At 36.7% G+C, this 23,762-nt stretch overlaps 1 protein-coding gene across 1 annotated transcript; it reads left to right on the top strand.

The window, feature by feature from the left end:
- The first annotated feature begins 1,022 nt into the window (after positions 1 to 1,022).
- Positions 1,023 to 23,025, top strand: sv2ca (synaptic vesicle glycoprotein 2Ca). The gene is made up of 13 exons (XM_060883145.1): positions 1,023 to 1,127; positions 5,763 to 6,441; positions 11,544 to 11,724; positions 13,076 to 13,227; positions 16,819 to 16,952; positions 17,440 to 17,529; positions 18,347 to 18,457; positions 18,552 to 18,640; positions 18,738 to 18,902; positions 20,178 to 20,311; positions 20,571 to 20,774; positions 21,801 to 21,960; positions 22,143 to 23,025. Exons 2-13 carry the CDS (start codon positions 5,853 to 5,855, stop codon positions 22,324 to 22,326), a joined length of 2,193 nt encoding a protein of 730 aa, XP_060739128.1. The 5' UTR covers positions 1,023 to 1,127; positions 5,763 to 5,852; the 3' UTR covers positions 22,327 to 23,025.
- The last annotated feature ends 737 nt before the right edge of the window (positions 23,026 to 23,762 follow it).

Raw genomic sequence — 23,762 nt, 5'->3', positions numbered from 1 at the left:
GGTGTCTGATGCAACAAAAACAATATATCCTTACAAAATATATCATAGGATATTAGTAGGCTCAAAGGAATGGTAAAATAGGTTAAGCAGCAAAAGTAAATCTTGGAGATTTCTGTTTTGTCACTGTCAGTGGTTTACACACAAGTGAGGAAGTGTTTGTATGTATTAATATAATACACTGACAGCTCAGAGGTGGAAAAAAAAGCATTGTGCAAATATACATAAAGAGAAATAATGAGAATATGTTTTTCAATCTTAGATTCTCTAATTTAGATTCTTAGATACAGAACTTAGCCATAATAATTTAGTTTTTACTTTAAAATGGGATAAAAATATGAATACTTTAAAAATACCATTAGAAAGCAACAACAAATGCGGAAATCTCTGTTCGGCCAATACATAAAGAACGTTATCAAGGCAGATTAGACTACTATGGCTGTGGTTTTAAAAGAATAGTGAAATTATGTGCAGCCATAAATTGTTCATATGAAAATCTTCAAACGTATGAAGAATATCACTAAGAAACTGTTTTGGAAGTGCAATTAGTGTCATATTTCTAATGTTTATTTTCATAGAAGTCCCATATGTGTCAATAAATTGTGGATGAACTGTAAGCAAGTTCAAAGCAAGGAGAGCTAAGAAGGAACTCCTCAGATCATTCTTGTTTTAAATCGTGCGTCATCACATATATTTTGCCTTTGCTTGCGTCACACCACGGTGTTTCCGTCAGGTTCATCCGCAACGCACCATCGTCCTTTTCTCTCTCTCTCTCTCTCTCTCTCTCTCTCTCCCCTCTCTACCTCCCTATCCCCCCTTCCCCTCTCCTTCTCTCTCTCTCTCTCTCTCTCTCTCTCTCTCTCTCTCTCAATCCCCCCCCCCTCTCTCTCTGTGTGTGTGTGTGTGTGTGTGTGTGTGTGTGTGTGTGTGTGTGTGTGTGTGTGTGTGTGTGTGTAGTACTGCAGATATACAACTGACTGCAGAGGGGAAGAAACATCTCTTTTAGCTCTCTGCTCTCTCCTCAGCATCCTTGTGATACTGAGATTATATTCAACACACGCAGCAATCTCATTTAGAAGAAAAAAATGGAATACCAGTACAAAACGCTTATTTGGTCAGCGTTTTAAGAGGTAAGTTCCTTTTTATCTGTAGCCTACATTCTGTGCCTGAGGAAACAAGATCTTTAGAGTGAATGAATGTAAAGCATGAACACATTACGCACAGTTTCAGTTTAGTGAAGCAGTGAATTTCGGAAAGTTATTTGGAGTTGTGTTAACTGTGTTAACACTCTGTTGTGATGATTTTCACTCAGGTTGGAGTGCAGTGTTGCAGTACTGATCAGTACCATCAGTACTGATGGTCATTAACAGCTCAATAATAACGCGCTTCCATGATTGGTTGATTAAAATTCAGCGCTTTACAGCTCTTGTAGAATAATATAAGACACCTATGAGGACTTCCTTCTTAGTTCTCCCTGCTTGGATGTGATGCTTCATGCACAATTTCACACATTGCATTTTTGATGTAAGTTAAATGGACTTTTCAGCCAGTGGAGTGGAGCACAGAGCGCGCGCGACATAACTGCCCCCGGGCACTCAGAGCGCACGAGGCAACCCTGCTGTATAACAGTAAGTGTCCTTACTTTCCTGCTGAGGACCTTCCAGTAATTAAGCTAATTAATGTCTCCACATAAACCTAAACATAACCTGGTCCCTACCAATATGGATAACACCCACACACAACACACACTCCTATCCTGCACTGTTTGCACCAGGTTGCGTAGATGCACTTTACAGTATGTATCTAGGACTAAATTACTAAGTTCTTATAGCTCTGTCTTTGTTTTATGTAGCACCATGGACCTGGAGAAACGTTGTCTCATTTCAGTGTGTACTGCAACAGCTATATATGGATGACACTTGACTTCAACCAGCTATACATATGGTTGACAACAGCTTCTTGACTCTTGACTTGACTTGACTAAAGATATCTTTATTGAAAAACCATATATTTATGCAGGCGCATGCTCTGACTTATTTATTACAAATTTATTGTAGAGACTTTATGAATAAGGATATGTGCATGTGCCGTCTTGTTAATAAATATTCTGATGTAGAAATCAGTATGGAATGGTATTGGCTTTGTAAAGGTAATACACATTTTTTGTGGTTACAGTATGTGCTTTAAAAATTGAGACCTATGCATAATATGCAGTAGCCATATACTGTATATTAAAGTTTTTTTCTTATCTACACAGAATGTTAATTTCTTTCAGGGACATTTCAGACTTGAACTTGTATGTTTTATGAGTTGATAAGATCCCACATATATTGCACTTGAAACCAGCATCCCACTAAAGAAAATGTGAAGTCCTCTTTTATTTTTATCAGAGTCTATTAAGCCTGCTCTGGACAGAAGAGTATGGATTTGATGCCTTCATAGAACTGGAAAGGTGCTTCTGCATCATTTAGAAACTCTCTCTTTTTTCTCCAGAGCATCTGTCTTGTGTCTTTTACAAGCTCCACAATACAATAAGGCATTACTTTTGAGTTGTTATAGATGTATTACATCTTCAGCGCCACTGCATCTTATTATTAACACTACAGAACATTTATACATTTTGTTCTTTGCTCAGTTTTATGATTCAGCCCCTAAATGCTAACTTTCTGGAAGACTATAAGGCTCTCAAGGTTGTATCCTTGAAATAGGCACTTCATTAGCAATGCCGCATTGCTGAAGCTTTTACATGAATGGTCGGTCACAAAGTTCAAATATATCAACCAGCTGTAGTGACTCACCCACATTAGATTGTATTTTAAGCAAATGGGCAATTTGGAGCTAAATAATTTATAACAAGTCTGATGAGTCCAGTAATTTTCTTACTCAGCCATGGTCTTTTCAGAGGAAGAAAGTAATGTGATTAAGTCCGAAAGTCAATGTAACCTGTATACTGAAAATATTATTCTAATTCAAATCCATTAAACTACACATTCTCACAACACATACAGTTAGTAATAATTTTATATTAATATCCTGTATCTTATTCCTGTGGTTAACAATGCCAGCATTCACAACGCATTTCTATGTACCAAGAAGCAGCTAAGGAATAAATTTTTGACTCTGCTCACATGCAGTGCTACAGTATCTCACTGGGCTAAAGTTGGCTCGTCTGTGTGAACATATGTCTATTGCTTGGCTTAGAAACTGCCACGGAAATCCGCAATCCGCAACACAGCCCTGTAGCTGGGAGCGAGTGGCCACTGAACAGCATCTTTATTGAATCACCTGCAGAGCGGACCAGTCAGCTGTGGACTTATCGAGGGCGTCAGGCTGATAAGATCATCCAAGACTTTTTGTTTTAGTGCTCAGTGGTGTATTTGCATTGCGCCATATGCTGATACATGGACGGATTGAATTAAAGATTGAATAAAGGTATTCATCAGAAAGTTTAAGAATTTATTAGAATTTGATAAAATATTAGGCTTAATACGTTCATGCACTAATCAAAATAGGAAAACAAACAATTAGCCCTGATTTTTTTTATTCAGGCTTCCAAAAAAAGATTGGAGGTAGAAGAAAAAAAAAAACGTATACTTATTCCCTGACAAACAGTGCCTCCAAGAAATATGGGACATCAATGTACGTTTTTCCATTTGCATTTGGTATCCCACACATATCTCATACCCTTCTTCTATTCATCTGTCTGCGTGCCTGTCTGTCTCTCCCTCTCTCTTTGTCCTCCCCCATTCTCTGTAACAGCATCAGTGCCTGATGCAATCTTTTAACACAAGATGTCCTAGGCTTCTCCTTATAGACGAGCTTATTCACTTTCCGTTTTGATGTGATTATATCCGCCTCCAGCCATTAGGAGATTGGACTTGGCTGATTCCTGCTGGCTGACATTAATGAAAGGAACCATTACTTTTTCCACTTACCTTGTTTTTCGATTATTCCTTTGGGTATGTTTATCAAGGTCTAAAATGACAACTATAGCCACACAGGACACATGATCTTTTGTAGGAAAATCCTTCCCTGCTAGAGTAAAGCCGTGCTCTGTTCAGGAAATTTAGCTTTGTGTTCTCATAAGCATTTGTTTGTCCTTGGACTCAGTAATTTTGAATTTATGAACTAATTTGCTATAATGAAAAGTGGAGAAATGTTAAAAAGAAATGGTCTAATAATTTTAACACACTCCTTAATATTATTTGTGTTATCTTAAAATTGAAGAACTGACTTAATGATAATACATAGCCTATTTATGCATTTGGGTCGGGTTTTTATCCTCGCCGTGGCCACTGTCATTTCTGACAATTTAACTAAACCCTACAGCTGGATTACAAACTTTCATATGCTTATTATAGGCATCATGAATTTTCGTAACTTTTATGAGTCATTTCTACCTTACACAAGCTTACAAAGCCTATGATAGGCATCACAACTTTATGATTTGTACATAATGAAGCTGTGTATTGTTTTTCTTAATGCTCATGCATATACATGTCCACCTGGTTTGTTCTTTAAAATCCGGATGAAATCAGCTATAGAATATTTAGACAAATGCTGATCAATGATAGAGCATCTAGACAGATGCTAATAAATATGCAAGACCAAGTTTCAGTTTTATTGTGCCTGAACTAAATTAGGCAGTAACTTGCTTTCAAATGTTTAAAGGTTCTACAACTAGAGCTTACGTTTTATGCAGTTTGTAAAGACATTTCACATAACCAGACTTTCTAAACAGCATTTTCATTTCTTTGTCTTCTTGTAAGAAGAAAAATAGTACCATTGTTTTGATTGAGACTCAAGAGAATGACAAATAAGAACTGGCTAGCTAAACCCTCTACCTCTGAGCATGAGAAGGAAAAACTGTTGTATTGCTCTGCGGGTTTAGTGGCAAGTCTCATCAGTTCTGTCAGTGAAAACGCAGAGCTCTGCCTCACTGCCTCGCTGACAGACAGCCTCTCAATTTCCGTCTAGCACATAATGGAGGGCTTTCCTGCCTAATCACTTTGCATCCCACCAGCATGGAATGAAAAGTCAACCTGTGCTCCTTTTTTCTAATCAGATTCTGTTAGAGCATCATCTGGAGGAAATAGTGCAGATATGAACAGTTAAACCATGCTTCTGTGGCCTTGAATAAATGTTCAGCCGTTTTCAAGAAATGATAGCAAGTAAAAAGATCTTGATTTCTATGACATATCTTATCATCAGATTACTCTAAACCAAATTTTATGCTTTTTAAACGTTTTTTTATAATTCTTTTAGGATTTTTATTTGTAGATAGAAGCAAAATCATCAGTATGAGTATTTAAAGTCTGAAAAAAAAAATCTAAAAACATCCAAAAACAATAATCTCACAATTTTAGAACATTAGAAAAAAAACTTTGCCCATATTCAAGATATTTTCACTTGCTATGATAAGACTTTATGCATTCTGGTAGCTGAGTTTGGGGTAAAACGTTATATTTACAGGCCATTTTTGTTTGTTTTCTAAAACTTTTCTTGTTGGTCAGTGTTCACATACTGTAAGAATGTCAGTCAGACAAAACTGGCACTGGTGAGATTTTTTTCTGTGTAAAAGCATTTAAGATGTCTTCACTGACCCACACTGACTTTAAATGTCACTGAAGAAAAGATTTGTGCTTTGTGTAAAAAAAAGATTTATCATGCCATAGGAACTCATTTGAACCCTGCTTTCTGGCTGTAAGTAAGATTAAGAGTCTGTTCTTTCTGATAGTTAAACCTTCTTCTCATTTTTCTTTTAGGTCCATCCAATGAGAGCCAAGGTGTTGTGGATCCTTCTCTTGTGATAACTACTATCTCCCTCTCACTGGGTTTATCAGTTCAGTTCCACCATGGACGACACAGACACCCGGGACCACCTGTCCCTTAAGAAGGGGGCTAAAAATATGGTGAGGGAGGCCAAACATCATGCTGCCAAAAAGGTCAACTCAGTAGTTGACCGAGCATCAGATGAGTACTCACACAACCGGTCCTATCAGCGCTTCCAAGACGAAGATGACGGTGAATACTATGACCCGCCTCAGGGCCACTACACAGGCCATCAGTCCAATGATGAAGAAGGTTCCAGTGATGCCACCGAAGGCCACGATGATGAAGATGAGATCTATGAGGGTGAATACCAAGGAATTCCCTCTGAATCTGGGCACAGGGACGGACATGTGGCTTTGGGGCAGTCTGTAGCAGATGGCCTCAAGGACCGCAGGGAACTTGAAAGTGAGAGGCAAGCGGATGAGGAGGAGCTGGCGCAACAGTATGAGCTGATCATCCAGGAGTGTGGCCACGGCAGGTTCCAGTGGCAGCTGTACTTCACACTTGGGTTAGCACTCATGTCTGATGGTGTGGAGGTTTTTGTGGTGGGCTTTGTGCTGCCCAGTGCTGAAACAGATATGTGCATGCCTGACTCAAGCGCTGGATGGCTAGGTAAGATATGCATTTGTGCAGATATACGACAAGTTAATACACAATGCTCTGACTCACGACGTTTATGGTATGACACATTGTGAGAGTAGAACAACATGATGTCATGACTACACTACAAAAGTTTGTGTGAAATGGTTTAGGTTGAAGACAGAGGTGAGGTTAGAGGTGGTCTTATGAGTAAATAGATATAAGATTTAGTGAAATTATTTAGAATTCGAATGGATCAATCAAAAAAAACATCTGATCACACCCGTATGCAAATGGTTGTGTAAAGTGATCACACTTAGCTTTAGGAAAAATTGCATTTATTGCTGGATTTGTTAAACTGGCTCCATAATCAATGTGAACTTTGCAGGAAGCCTAGACAAGATTAAAAAGTCAATTAAAAACATTTCCATGTTGTTTTATGATTCGGTGGATAATTGACACTTAAATATATCTGATGTGTTTTCTCAAACAGTCGCAGTCTCCTCCAGTCTGACTGGGGAGAGCCCTGTAAGCATCACTCTGCCTCCCTTCTTTCATGGTTCCTTTCTGACTTTGTCCTTCCTTTGTCACTGGCTTTTAAGACATAATCGTGTGAGGCCATCCGTGACCGGTGCTGCATCCTGCCCTTTAAGATATAAGATCTTCATCACAAGAGGATTTTTTTCAGGAGACAGAAAAGGAAATAACAGCTAAAGACATCACTATCAGTAATGCAATGTTTTGTCACGAGTAACAGGATTTTTTGATAGCTTAACCCCTTATTTTCATGAAGTGCCTAATATGCACATGGTGGTTACTGTAACCTTAATTGCGTTTGATAATGTTATACTGTGATATTTACTGACGATGATCAGTATATGATTCTGCAGTATAACCAATTATGCCCACATGTAGAATATTTCATGAAACATCTTACTGTATAATAATATTTCTGGTGAACATGGAAGAGTAATTTTTGCAATTTAAATGAGTTATAAATCTCACAGAGAGCTACAGTATATTGTCTTCAGAGTCACTGGAGACTTATCAAAAGCTATATATCAGTTTCTCTGTACTTTCAACAGACAAATGTTAGTCCAGGACTCTTGTCATATCTTATCTTCTGCTCATCCCAATCTTTTCTTCTACCCCTGTCCAGACAGTGCCTAGTCTTTTCTCTCTCTCATTCTCCGTCTGAGCGGATAGTCTTATAATAGACAGCAAGAAGAAAGAAATTAATTGAATTAAAGGATATTACTCAGATAAAATGTGTGATTAGAGTACTAGTAAAATAAATAGGGGGAAAGGAATACCTTGAATCGCTTGTGTGATATAAAATACATGTAATAATAATAATAATAATAAGAAGAAGAAGAAGAAGAAGAAGAAGATGAAGAAAAGGAGGTAGAAGAAGAAGAAATATAAAAATAGGTTAAAACGTAGTTTTTTTATTTCAAAAAGCCCAAAGATGTTTGTATACTAATGTAACTGCATGTTTATATGTAATACAGTAAGGGGAACTAGAAATACAAATACTGTACATCCACCAGGCTGCCTCAGTATTTTTCTTAGCATTTCTCTTGGTGCTCATATTGACTGTAATTTTAACAGCCACATTTATCAATGAAATAAGGGAAAGTGGGTGGAAAGGGTTATGAAATATTTCACTACTCCCCTAAACCCTTTTTTTCTTTCCCCAGTGTACTTCCATTGAACTCCTTTATCATGTGTGCACTAAAAAATCATTTCATTGTCCACTGCCTTTATTGCTAAATCAAAATCTAAACATTAACCACACTACAGAAAGCAAATCATGTAAATGAAAAAGAAAGTCGCTACATTATACAATTACAATAATGGTCCGTGCTTTGAGCCGGTCTGTGTAAGTCAATTCCATTAACTCTGTCACAGAGCCAGAAGGCTTTTTTCCGTCTACTCTTTATTTATTATTTCTCTCTCTCTCTCTCTCTCTCTCTCTCTCTCTCTCTCTCTCTCTCTCTCTCTGTCAATATAAAGCAGCTGAGCATGGCTAAACTGCAGTGAAATCACACAATTGCAGAGATTGCTAAATTATACCTGTGCGTGAGTGTGTGTGTGTGTGTGTGTGTGTCTGTGTGTGTGCGCGCGTATAAGTTTGCCTATGAGTGTGGATGATTCATTCAGCAACAGCTATCAGTCACCTGGCATTTTAAGTCACGTTCCTCGTCATGATATTCATTACTGTAAACCTATTCTTATGCCTCTCCTCGCTCTCACTCTCACTCATTTTCTACCGCTTATCCGAACTACCTCGGGTCACGGGGAGCCTGTGCCATCTCAGGCGTCATCAGGCATCAAGACAGGATACACCCTGGACGGACTGCCAACCCATCACAGGGCACACACACTCTCATTCACTCATGCAATCACACACTACGGACAGTTTTCCAGAGATTCCAAATCAACCTACCATGCATGTCTTTGGACCGGGGGAGGAAACCGGAGTACCCTGATTAAACCCCCAAGGCACGGGGAGAACATGCAAACTCCACACACACAAGGCGGAGGCAAGAATCGAACCCCCAACCCTGGAGGTGTGAGACAAACGTGCTAACGACTAAGCCACCATGCCCCCCTTATGCCTCTCCTATTTTTGTAAACTCAAAGACAGAGCTACAGTGTAAAGAAAGTTCAATAAAGTAAGCACATTGATGCTGTATACTCTGTCAACTGACAGACTTCCTTGGATGAGCAATTTTAAGTAAAAAAAAACAGAGATGTGGAAAGCGTTTAAACATTTCCAAGCCAGGATCTGAGGATCTGACAGCATAAAAAAATTCCTCTCTTCTCATTCTTGCTCGTATTGTACTTGTTTCTTCTGTTCTCTTCTTGGGCTCATCTCTTCCTCCGCTTCTCTTGTCCTTTTTGTCATCTTGTCTTTGTGTCTTCTGTTCTCACCTTGTTCTCCTATCCTTTAAGTTCTCTTTTCTGGTCCTTGTTTCCTTTGTTCTCTTTTCTGTTCTTGTCTCCTCTGAGAACTCTTCTTTTCTAGTCGCTTTTGATTGTGTCTGTTCCTTATCTCCTCTTTTATATTCTACTCACTTCTGTTCTCCTCTCATTCTCTCCTTTCCTCTCATAGCCTGTTCAGACTTCTATGGGAAAATGTAGTACTATGTGAATGTTGTCTCTTCCAGCACTTGCACCACCTCAACACTCCCTATCATGAACCCAACTCCCCAGTGCCACTTCCCCAGAAGTACAGACTTGTGATTAATGGCTGTGAAAAATAAACTACATTAATATGCATCTACAAGCAAATGGACGCGAGGTAGTACTAATTTTTGGAATGTTAAATTGCTTCCCATATTGTTTCCACTTGAAACAAGTAACGATGACTCCCCATGTGCATTTAAAAATATAAAAAGGAACTGTGATTTGTGCTCAGATTTAAAAACCATGTACCATGGAGCAAAATGCTGGAACAGGTTTGGTATTTTTAGTTCCAGTGAATAGAAAATTGAAAATTGTGAGCTTCCAACTTTGTCGAACAGTTTGTTATATATTCATTATTTGATGCAATATCCAAGTACCATTTTACACTGACAGGCACAAAAATGTTCTTATTTTGACACATTTTTTAACGCTCTTGTAGTGCCAGCCATTTTACTGACGTCAATACCAAACAGCTAAAGAGATCCCCGGCCCTGAAATAGCTTTTAGCTGTTAATAGACTCTTTGGATCACAGTATCAAAGAAAGAAAAAAATGAATGTAATGTATATCCCCCTGAGACAAGGCATTTCCAAGTCAGTGATTCCCTTCTCATTTTCACATGCTGTGCACTGCTGGCTGCTGTACCAGCAGAACAGTTTGCTGCATTTTAATGGGTCTTGTATTTGTTCAGTAGCAGCAGAACATAGATGCTTGCTCATACAGAAAGCTACAACTCAGATGTAGAGCAGTGCAAGATGTTTCATGGACTTCTTTATTGTGTGTCAGGCAATACACGCTTTATTCAAAGACACCTCTATAACAGAATCATTACAGAGAGCTTTTGTGTCTTGTATTCTCAGAGAAGATGAAACAGTTTCTGTAATTATCGATTACAAACTGACTCTGTGACTATGCAAACTGACTCTGTATACTGACTTCAACAATCTCACTGTGTGTCCCTGAGCAAACAAACCTGATCTGCACATTAATTTAATATCTGTATTTTCTAAGGGAAGCTCAGTAAACCTATTGACTACACAAATTTTTATTTGTTAATGATAATCATGCCCTTGCCTCTAGACCGATACTATGTCAGTTTATGTGTAAATACATATTCCCATTTACTATATACACATTTATTTTAAAATAGGACCTAGACTTCTCACAGACACAATGCTGGAGTAAAAGAATAATGCTGAGAGTCTGGGATATTTAAAGTGAGCAGCATGATTGGAAAAAGGTGAGTGTCTTTAGTAATCAGGTGACTTTGAGCTGGGATTTATGTTTGACTGGAGGTTATGTGATGAGGCAGTGTATTATAGGAGTTGTTCACTGTATGCATGGCCATGACTAAGTGGCAAGCACCATCTATCCATCTATCTATCCATCCTTTTTTTTTTTTTTTTTTTTTTTTTTTTTACAAATGCATCCTCTGCACTCACAGGACACAGATAGAAACTGAGCCTCCAACCCCAGAGATGAATCACTAATCTACTGTGCTGCCAAAGTATCTAAATAACTAATTACTTTATATTGTATTATATTACGAATGATTCAGTTGACATATTCACCCCATGCTGACTATCTGCAAATGCATGCTGTGTCAAAATGTTATATCTAAAGGTGTTGATGTGAATCACTGACTTTTTTTTTTTCAGCCTTCTGACTAATTTTATGGTGTTTGTTTATGGAAACTATACAACTTAGTGCTGTTAGTTCAAAATTCTTTTTTCACCAAGTATGTCTTCCCTTACAAATACCCATTTCAAGCCAAAACATGGACTACAGAATTTAACCCAACCCAGTGTATTTTTGTGTGATTCTGACACTTTTTCAAAGCTTTGCTTCTTCTATATTTGAGTATTATCCTATCTGAAGTTTGTGTACCTCCTGTATCTGCTCATAAACTCTCTTTTCTTTCCCACTCCCTTTTCTGCCTTGTAGGTAGTATTGTATACCTGGGGATGATGGTGGGGGCTTTCTTCTGGGGGGGCATGGCAGATAAAGTGGGTCGGCGACAGTGTCTGCTTATCTGCATGTCCATAAACGGCTTCTTTGCCTTCCTGTCGTCCTTTGTACAAGGCTATGGCCTTTTCCTGCTCTGTCGCATAATAGCGGGCTTTGGGTGAGTCTTCTCTTCCCCCTAATGGACTTTTTATATGTTCTCTGTAAGTGTTAATGAGATACCACTGGAAGATACAACAACATAAGAAATGGCAATGAATTTGGCCTTACCAAAAGTTTATAATCCATCCATCCATTCATGCATCCATCCATCCATCCATCCATCCATCCATCCATCCATCCATCCAATAAATGGTCATTTAAATGGGGCAGAACAGTAATTTGAATATAATTGATCTCTGCATTTTGTCTAACGCTTTCTGGATTCTCATTACAAAAAAAATCCAATGTAATTTATCCAATGCTAAAAAAAAGATACAAACAAGGCACATGCAGGAAATATACAGCTATGCTAAACAATAATGACTGTTTATAGACTAGTTGAAGGTGTCATGAGAAATTATCTATCGGTGATCATTAATCAAATCGGTTCTAAATGAACATAGCTTCACTTGTCTTTAGATAATAGTGTTTCTTTGAACAGATCATACATTTTGTCTGCATCGATCAATAGCCACTGCAGTCCTGCTTTCCTCAATTCACAGTTTATGTCACTGCTAGAAGTAGTCATTTCACTGTAATTTATTAAAAGAAACTATTTACATTCTGTTGCCATACATACTTTCATAATTAAGTTATAAGGAAAGATACAAATGCTAACCTTACACGTAACCCTAAACCTAATCTTTGTAAGTATTTAACTGACTTAAAGGAAAACTAAGACTAATACATGACATAGGTTGATTCTATGATGTGTTTAGTGTTTTTGGTGTTAATTTGTTAGTAGTACTGTATTTATATTATTTCTATGATACATGGATGGCTGTCTATCATGATGACATCACAGAGGGACATTGCTATCAAAGTTACAATGGTGTTTAATACAAGCAAACACAAGTGATAATGTTCAGGTTTTTCTGTTTTCTCCCAAAAGCACAACAAAAAGATATTTTTAGTGATGTTTAGATCATGCAATACAGGCTACGTAGTGATCTAGAAAAATGAGGTGAGGCTTTTAGCTAAACGGTTAAAGACAAAAGAGATTGTCAGTGTGAAGAGATTCATGAGATTCATCTTGGACACCATTGAAAATAACATTAACTTAAAAATATGATGTAATATAATAAATTGTTTACATCTGAGCAATCCTAATATTTCATAGAATGATTGCTTTATTAGCTTGAGTGTAAGTAAGGAATAGAAGAGAAGCAATTTGATGTGGAATGTCAGTCAGATTTTATGTAAAAGTAGCACAATGATTGCCTTAACCAAAGATTATCCATTGGTCAGTGAATATATAGTATTCTGTTTTAAACTTCTAATTCATGATCATGTCTTTTGGTCTTGTTTAGGATTGGTGGAACTGTACCTATTGTGTTTTCTTACTATGCGGAAGTCTTAGCAAGAGAGAAACGTGGCGAGCATCTAAGCTGGCTCTGCATGTTTTGGATGATTGGGGAGATCTATGCTTCTGCCATGGCCTGGGCTATCATACCTCATTATGGTAAGTGAATAGGTTCATAAGCATGTTCAAAGCAAACATTTTGCTTGCTTTGCCTTCATTACATTGTGGAATACAAGGTGAGTCTAACTGATGACATGACACCAGTCCAAAGTTGGACAATAATGAGCGAACATTATAGATGATTTATGGACCCACAGTTAGTTTAATTTGAGACCTCTAGTGTATACAGCTTTGTCAGTGTCAGCCAGGATGCTGAGGGTCAGTAAAATAATGACCAGTTGTGGGTAAGCATGTAGTGATGGTTTTGTCACAGATGATTAAGATGGGTTCAGATACTTTCATTATCATTTCTCATACTTTTGTCTTCCCTCTTTATTATGTTTTACTGTCAATAATACACAAGCGTTCAATTATTCTATCTGCAATGCATGCTACATCTCACCCCACTTGTTCCTGATTTTAACAGAAATGCAGCAGTATTCTGCAGCAATATAAAGGCAGTCTCCCGGAATAGAGCGATATCTTCATAGCACACAGGGGTATGCTGGTGATGGATGTTTATGTGTTAACCACTTACTTTGTCTTAAACAGTCCATTACATGCTTCCGGCTGGTTTCTAACCTCTGCCAAGCTATGCAATGGCGTCTAAATAACACAGACAGCACTTGAAACGGCATAAAATGCATCACAGAATGAGCGCAAATAAAGAACGATCTGTCTTCATTATGCATTAAGTCTGTACTGCATCACACACTTGCCTGCACGCATCAGTGAGTGCACACAAACATCCTTGTTGTCATCATCTGCGCACCCACAAACGTGGGGCCAAACACACATACAGGCACATTTAAAAATGGTGCCTGGAAATGAAAATAATAAAAAAAAAATTCCTACTGAACATCTTTTAATAAATTGTTAGCAGTTTTTTGAGGGAGCAGAAGGAGGTATTTGCTGGGCAAAATATCACAATACTTTTTATGAGGAATTTATTTTTGTTCACAACGTGCCAATTAAATAGTGTATCCAGATTATGGAAAACTAATGTCAAACATAGTAGGGTGACAAATTAAAAGAAGCATAAAGAAGGTGTTTAGACCACAACAAGGTGTCAGAACAGCTTCTATGTACATAAGCTATAAGCCCAAATTCACTAAGTCTCTGAATATGTACTAGATTCTTGTGTCCTGATGATGTTGTTAGAAAGTGCTTCTAAAAGGAAACTACAAAATCTCGAACAGATTATTATGGGTCTCTGTACTGTAACTGTTACAGTCTGTACAGTGACAATGAGGACAATTCCCCAAAGCCACACTCCAAAAGGAAAGCCTTCCTGATGGCAAAGAGGGGGAACCATCTTCAGATTAATTGCAGATGGTATTGGATTAGAATGCACATATGCATGTGATAGTCAGGTGTCTACAGAATTTCAGTCGTTGCAAAATAAAGAGAGAGAGAGAGAGAGAGAGAGAGAGATTATGAATTTCTGCCAATTGTGTTGGCATGAGCTGCACTACCTCTTGATCATGTAATATTACATTTAAAAAAAAGTAGAGCCAAGCCATCTGCTGCCAACTCAGTCATCCATACATTCAGTCAATTATGTACATAATCCATGTAATGGGATTTCCAATATCATAGTGAAACATGAGCTGTCTGGATTTGTCTTCTGCTGCTTCATACAGAAGGCAATTTCAGTGACACATTTACACACACACACACACACACACACACACACACACACACACACACACACACACACACACACACAGAAATGATACATGTGGTCAATTTTTTTCTTTCTGTTTCTCTCAATGCAGAATACACTAATCACAAAATGCCAAGCTTAAATCATCCATCACCCCCTGTGTGTACAACACACACTAATCTATCTATGTATAATTTATCAAACACTTATTTGAATATGTCATTGGATTTAGTCAGAACTCATCATTTCCTCGCTTCCCAACTCTTTCACCTCCAGTGGGTTTCTATTGCAGAAATAAATTTGTTTTCAAAAGTAAATGGAAAAGTATATTTATTTTATTTTTATATATAATATTTCATTTATTATATTATTTGATTTATTTAATAACACAGGTGTAAGTTGTAACCAGTCAAACCCCTGTTTTGCATATGATTTACATTCAGGGAATTCAACTGTACAAATACATTTGAATATGACTGACCTCTGGTTATGAGACAAAGCCAGATGTGTATGATGCTGATAATGAAAGTGATATGTAGAAGTAGGCAGAATATCTGCCAATGGAGTAAAAATGTCTGCCTTTACGCTGTTTGGTAATCATAAACTTTACTATGCAAAAGAGATGCAAAAGTGAAAAGTAGTTTTCAGAACTAATTGTGTTACTACTTCAGCCATTAAAAAGTGCTCAATAATACAGACATAAAAAATACCTTGCTGAAAATGTATACATTTATATATTACCTTTAGAGATTTGTGATTTTTGATTGATTCTGAGCTCTAGGTTGTCCTTATTGGATGCTTATGGTGCCCTCTGTTGGATAAATATAGAGGCAATCAGAATACAGAGATTACATTCATTTATAATTCCTATAAATAGTCTTATCATTTGTCCTGAAAGCATTATTTTTTTGTAAAGCATTTTTATGTTAACAAGAAATATAAAACAGTTACTTATTCAATTCAAGTCAATTTGATTCGATTTGAATTTCTTTGTATTTCACTTTTAACAATGGACATTGCCTCAAAGCAGCTTTACAGAACATAAGAAACATGGTACAGAAAGTTTAATATTATACAAAGATTAGTATTATATAAATGTTCAAGATTAATATAAGACCTATTTAAATTGTTTGTATTTATCCACAATGAGCAAGCCTGTAGTGATCGAGGCATCCAACCAAAAGGGAGCCCATCCTCATTTGGGTGTCACTGGAGGGTGTGATTATACTTATATACATATAAAACACTGACTTTATGTAAGTGATACCCATTTTTTGTTGGAAATGAATTTTACTTGTAAATGCTGTGGCATTTGACTTGAATATGTGCGAATGAAATGGTGTGGAAAATTAACAATGAAGTCCCGGTGGATTGAATTGAACATCCAACAGCAGAAAAAACAAAACCCTCTAATTTAAAAATACCTCATATTAACCTGTCTCTCTTCACCTCATGCTGCCTGCTGATGCATTTTCCCTCCATATGAAGGAACACAATAGCCACTGAGAATGTTAATTAAATTATCATTTTAATGACCCCAACCCATTGCAGACCATTCTGTAGAAGATTCAATTAATTAACCACGGCTGTCTCTGAGGTCACATCGAGACAATAAACATCCAGGTTCCAGAGCTAATAGTAGATAATGACAGCTTTTTGGCTTTCTGCCTTCATTCTGCTTAAAATCAAAGTAGATTTATTTAATCTCTAATGAGTCACAAGCATGATAGTGAGATATGGCAGATGTTGCTCAACTGACAAATTTCCATCTCTTCTAATAGTAATTTAATGTAATTAGGTGATCAATCTTAGCAGTGTTATCCTTCTGCAGTGTTTTTATGTAATATACTGTATAGGTGGAAAAGTCCTATGTTATTTTTTTTTACTATGTTACATTTTCTGTGCATTTTACTATATTCATCAAGGTTGGAGCTTCAGCATGGGTTCGGCATATCAGTTCCACAGCTGGAGGGTATTTGTAGTGGTGTGTGCTCTGCCATGTGTCTGCTCTGTGGTAGCTCTCACATTCATGCCAGAAAGTCCAAGATTCTATCTAGAGGTAGGAAACATTGGGCACTATATGGTGCACACTATGGATCTTATATTTTAGGAATAAAACATGAATAAACATTATTTTTCGTTCCTTGTTTATAATAATTGTCATAGCACTGACACTTGAGACTCCTTCTAGAAATGTCTCCTCACCGAAAACTTTTATTTATTTATTTATTTTTTACTTGTTTGTGTTCACAAGTCTCTGTATAAATCGTTACTACAGAATGCTAACGTATTATTATATGTTAGGTAGATTCACAAGAACAGCACTGTGATATAACTATACATAACTTATCATTTTATGAATGCATATCATGAATCATTCATCAAGTTTCACATCGTGCCTTAATGCTGCAGTTTAATGTACGATATAAAAATTCTAGAAATAAATTTGTAAAGGAAAACATTTATCTTTGAAGTCAAGCTGGGTGGCAGTTAAATTAAACATGCTAGCTGGTTTAGTTTCCCACTAATCCAACTAATCCTCTCAGGTGGGGAAACACGACGAGGCCTGGATGATCCTCAAGCAGATCCATGACACCAACATGAGAGCACGTGGACAACCGGAAAAAGTCTTCACTGTAAGTTGAGATGATAATATAAAGATTTTAGCATGATGACATTGCTTGAAATGTGCTGGTGGTCATCGCCTGCCTTTTTATGTGAGCTTTCAGAGGTTTTGTGTCATTCACGGCTACACACAGAGGAGATGTACAGTAAAGAGTGACGGCAGCTTTTATCAAAGCTTAGCACACATTTACTCGATGTGGGTATTAAGCTACCTGTCATAATAATATTCACAGTTCTTACTTTGCATCGGTACAAAGTGCACTATATATTGTGCTCTTTTTCCTTTAAGTCTGTTTTTGCTGTTAAATTAACAGAAAATTTGTACACCACATAATCATTGGCAATTATTTAGGGAGCAACATTAAAAAACAGAAGAACATATGCAATAACGCAATGCAATATTTTATCTCAAACATACATGATCACAATAATTTGGTATCCTAATAATTTGATCCTGTGCATTTAATATTTTGTGAAATGTGCTCTAGAGAGAATAAAAACAGTGAGTCTCAGATTTTGGAAACTGTTCTGCTTCATGCATCATATTTTACCCTTTCATTGGGTTTATAAATATTGACACTTGTTTTTATTTAAAATTACAGGTTTCAGTAGTGTTCAGTTTTATTACAGAACTCTGATATTGTGTTTCTGTAACCATTTCTGTGCTGTTATATCACTTCTGTTGGGGTAGTTTTGTTAATGAGAACGTGAAAAACTGAAATAAAATAAAGATTCATAATAAAAATATGACTACGTATATTAATAATAAAAAAAACTGGCACAAACAGCTAAACAATTGATTCTCTATTATTACTTTTCTAATTGCAGGTAAATAGAATTAAAACCCCAAAGCAGATTGATGAGTTTGTGGAGATGCATCCAGAAACCAATAACCTTGTGTCCAAAGTTATTTTCCGAGTGAAGACGGAACTTTCTGGGGTGAGAATGATCGACTGGTTTACTTTTACATTTAATTTTTTTTTTTATCGTGTTTGGATCTAATGCACATCTCCATAACAATTTTCTTTCACAGATCTGGTTGAACTTCATGAAGTGTTTCAATTATCCAGTGAAAGATAATACAATAAAGCTGGCCATTGTGTGGTTTACATTGTCATTCGGGTAAGAATTTACTTTCAATGGCGTTAAAGTGCGTTTGAGTGATGGAATGCGTACAGATGATATTTTCTGTGTACACTTTCCTGTCAAATTCTCGCAGGTACTACGGCTTGTCTGTGTGGTTTCCTGACGTGATCAAGCACCTTCAGGCTGATGAGTATGCTTCTAAAGTGCAGCGACACACTAATGAGCAAACCGAGGGCTTTACATTCAACTTCACACTAGAGAACCAGATACACACAAATGGCGCGTTCATCAATGACAGGTACTCTAGCCTTAATAAACGTATTAAATTTAAATGCATTACTGAATATGATGCACAAGTCTGTTTGTTGGTTAATATGAAAGAGCAAGGTACATGGAGGCAAAGTTTTGGTAACATACGATGCTGCTACTGTCAGAATCAAGAAAGCACATATCACACAGTCAGGCAATAAACCAATGACAGGACGAGGGAGACAGGATTAGAACAAGCAAAATAAAACATAGATAAAGATAGTGTGATAGCTTCTAGGTAATGCTTTTTTGATCACGAAAATATTGCTACTTACAGCTACAGTGGTGTGAAAAAGTGTTGGCCCCCTTTCTGATTTTTTATGCATGTTTGTCACACTTTAATGTTTCAGATCAAACAAATTTAAATATTAGTCAAAGATAACACAAGTAAACACAACATGCAGTTTTTAAATGAAGGTTTTTATTTTTAAGGGAAAACAAAATCCAAACCCATGTGGCACTGTGTTTGAAAAAGTGTTGAAATCATACAGAGTGATTTGCAACACAAGAATTGCAATCAAGCATTTATGATAACTTGCAATGAGTCTGTTACAGTGCTGTGGAGGAATATTGGTCCACTTATCTTTGCATAATTGTTGTAATTCAGCCACATTGGAGGGTTTTTGAGCATGAACCGCCTTTTTAAGGTCATGCCACAGCATCTCAATAGGATTCAGGTCAGGATTTTGACTACGCCACTCCAAAGTCTTCATTTTGTTTTTCTTCAGCCATTTAGACTTGCTGGTGTGTTTTGGATCATTGTCCTGCTGCAGAACCCAAGTTTGCTTCAGCTTGAGGTCACAAACAGATGGCCGCACATTGTCCTTCCGGATTTTTTGGTATACAGCTGAATTTATGGTTTGCTGAAGCAGTAAAACAGCCCCAGACCATCACACTATCACCACCATATCATACCGAGACGATCCTTTATGTTCTTTTTGCTCAGCAGCGGTTTTGTTAGAACTGTTTGTTAGGTTCACACAGGGCCGTGATGGTTTGGATTTTGTTTTCCCTTAATAATAAAAACCTTCAATTAAAAACTGCATGTTGCGATTACTTGTTATTTTTGACTAATATTTACATTTGTTTCATGATCTGAAACATTAAAGTGTGACAAACATGCAAAAATTATTATTATTATTATTATTATTATTATTATTATTATTATTATTATTATTATTATTATTATTGTTGTTGTTGTTGTTGTATTTGGTATACACCATGTATCATGTCCAAAGTTTTTATCCTTTTATCAATTGCACAGGTTCACAAATATGAAATTCAAGTCAGTGACTTTCATCAACACCACGTTTCAAAGCTGCCATTTTGAAGATGTGACGTCTGTAGGATCATTCTTCCGAAACTGCACTATTATTGATTCTTTCTTCTATAACACAGGTAGATTTACAGTGAAAACCTTTAAAAATAGTCTTTACTGGACCAAACTAAAACTTTCTAATATAGTTTAAACCATAGTATACATTAATGTCTATTATTTACTACAAAAAGACAAGTTACCCTATAGAATAATATAGGTATATTATTTGCTTGATGTGGTATGTTTCTATTGTTAAATATCTAACAACAATGTAATACCAGATGAAGTATCTGTGTTTTCAGAATTTGAATGGAATTTACTTTAAATTTTCACGCACAGATATTGACGAATCCAAACTGATAAACACAGAAGTCAAAAACAGCACTTTTCTTCACAACAAAACGGGATGTCAGATGACGTTTGATCATGACTACAGTGCCTACTGGGTCTACTTTGTCAACTTCCTGGGGACGCTGGCTGTGCTACCGGGAAACATTGTGTCTGCACTTCTCATGGATAAAACAGGGCGCTTATCTATGCTGGGTAAAACTAATACTTATTTGATTGCATTTTGTTTAGGCATTGACTAGCACGCAGTGGTGAATCATGTGGATAAATCTCTGGGTTTTGAACAGAGGATCAGGGTTTAAGCCCCAGCACTGCCAAGCTGCTACCACTGAGCAAAGCCCTTAACCCTCATTATATTATATTGAAATCAGAGCTCTGAGTATTAGATGATATGCAATCTGATACTTGAATCCTTTACGTAACTGAACATCACTATGAAAGCTTTGATTTGCAAATGTGAAATATCTTACATATGAGATATATCTTATATATATATACACTTTGCTTAAAGACAAGTTGTGTGTTTTGTTCACATTCAAAATTGTATTGTATTGTATTGTATCCATCAGCATTATACACATTCATATAATAAAATATACCAGTGGATTGTATCAGAACCTGTGTTAAGTCTAGTCTGATACTGATCCATCATGTTAGATCATCTTAGAGTCACGATATCAGAACGGTTCATTCCCAATCTTACACTATCAGAAAAAAGGTATTAACTGTACAATTCCTTGTTGCTACGAAACATGGATAAAGTGTAGCATTAAAAAAATGAAATAACATTTAGGATTTTAGAGGAAAGCTTTACAGGTGCATAACATTCACATTACTAAGTAGCTACACACGGGATGTGGTAGCCTTGTGGTTAAGGTGTTGGACTACTGACCAGAAGGTCATGAGTTTGCATCCCAGGTCCACCAAGCTGCTAAGTCGCGTAAATGTACATGTTAAAGCACAGATGGTGTATTTGAGACTCGTCATATCAGTGACAAAAAGTTTAGTATAGCTGATGTATTTGTTACATTTAAGGTAAAAGCTAGTGCCAGTTAAAGCACATGTGTATGATGAAAACTCAAGATGCAAATATATAAGCTGCATTTTCTCTCCATGTCATTACTGTGTAATGTTGTGTATGTAACAAATAAAATAAAATTTGTGTTTGATTTGAATTTAAAAGAAGCAAACATGATTTCGGTGTATTTTCTGTGCTCGCAGGATTCTCCATGATCCTTTCTGGGATCAGCTGCTTCTTTCTGTGGTTTGGCAACAGTGAGGCTATGATGATTGGAATGCTGTGCCTTTACAACGGCCTCAGTATCTCTGCCTGGAACTCACTGGATGTGGTCACGGTAGAGCTATATCCTACTGATAGGAGGTATGAATGGAGCAGGAACACACAAGCTTATAGCACATGTGCCAGTATAAATAGATACCACATACTGTTAACGTAACACCAGTGCAATCTGCATTGCTTCACTGTTGATCTATGACACTTATATGTAGACCAGAATTCTGTTAATGCAAAAGACAATGCTTTGGACTCTTTTTTACTTACAGAGGGACTGGCTTTGGCTTCTGTAACGCCTTGTGTAAGCTGGCAGCAGTGCTGGGGAACCTAATCTTTGGCTCTCTGGTCAGTATTACTAAAGTCATCCCAATCCTCCTGGCATCGTCTGTGCTGGTGTGTGGTGGCCTGGTGGGACTCCGACTGCCGGACACAAGGGCCAATGTCCTGATGTAGGAAGTCAACAGCTTCACTCATGTCTGGCGTTCATGGCGCATGTGTCTCCCATTCATTTTCACATTGTTTAAGGCATTCTTTTTGAAAAGTTGAAAAGCTAAATTCTTTTTTAAATGTTTTGAAAAGCTAAAAATCATGAACTGGAAGAAGTGAAAAAGACTGAGGAATGTGACAAATGTGATTACTGACTGGATTAGTGGAATTTGCAGAAGAAAATGTTTAAGCTTAAGAAAAAGTGAGCGATAATGTGAGTCATATTATATTTCAGGGCATCTCATTTATGATGCAGAGCATTGCAGCACACAGCTGTATCAGGTAACTAGGCAGAAATGTAAAACTACAAGATTATAATGAGTAATACATCTACATCTAGAGAACAGAAGGGTTGTGAATCAATTTCCACTGTGAATTATCTGGGTAAAAACTTACAGATTGCTTTATTGTCCCTGTATTTAAAAGTAGGCTGAAAGTCTAAATACGATATGGTGATGTACGATGCTGAAAGGTGGTCATAATAGAGGTGTAAATGTGATTGACTCGACTAATTAAGATTTCATTTCTGAATAAGATGCATAAAAAACTTAATTTGTATCCTTAAGAGAGTCCATAAGTGAACAGGACTGGGAAAGACTGAGAAAGATACAAAGATATATCACAGCTATCACACATATCATAGGAGCTCAGAGTTATTTTTTTTGTTAGGACTATAGCTGTACAATTCTTTATTTATTAAATTAATAATTAATTATTTATTTTGTTTAATTGCATATTAAAAAAAGATTTAAATACTTTTAAAAATCTAGCTAAAATATCACACTCCTGATCTTTTACACATTTTGTGAAGAAATTTTTAACATTGATTTATTAAGCAAATAACTAATTATTGATTTAACATAGTGTGTGTGTGTGTGTGTGTGTGTGTGTGTGTGTGTGTGTGTGTGTGTGTGTGTGTGTGTGAAAAGGTCAAATGGTCACCACATTCTATATGAAGAAATAAACTCATATCCGTAAATAATATTAGCCTTTTAAAACTTGTGCCTCTCTTTTGCTTAACTAACACTCACTCTCAGATGAAGAATCTTGCCAAATAATCCATCAAAACTCCACTTGCTCATCAGTAAAACAGTAAAAAAAACATAAATAACAGAAACCCTTTAAGAACACAACACTGTGCTAGGCATGATTGACAATGCAGATTTTGGTGATCCTGAGCTTTAAAAATAAAAGAGGATGTGAGGATATTGTAAATATAACCATGGACTATAGATTGGACATCATTATGAAGTCACTTTTAAAATATACCAGATTGGCTTTTATCGTTTTTGATCTGATAATGAATTTAATTTTAATTTCTATTATTCGTATTCATCCAGTATCAGTATTTGTTTCTATCGGATATTGTACCATCACAGGCCATTATTCTCATCACAACGATA

This window comes from Tachysurus vachellii, chromosome 12 (genome assembly GCF_030014155.1).
Source record: "Tachysurus vachellii isolate PV-2020 chromosome 12, HZAU_Pvac_v1, whole genome shotgun sequence".
NCBI classification, from domain to species: Eukaryota; Metazoa; Chordata; class Actinopteri; order Siluriformes; family Bagridae; genus Tachysurus; species Tachysurus vachellii.
The sequence above is the reverse complement of the archived record's forward strand: the minus strand, read 5'-3'. Positions and strand labels throughout refer to the sequence as shown.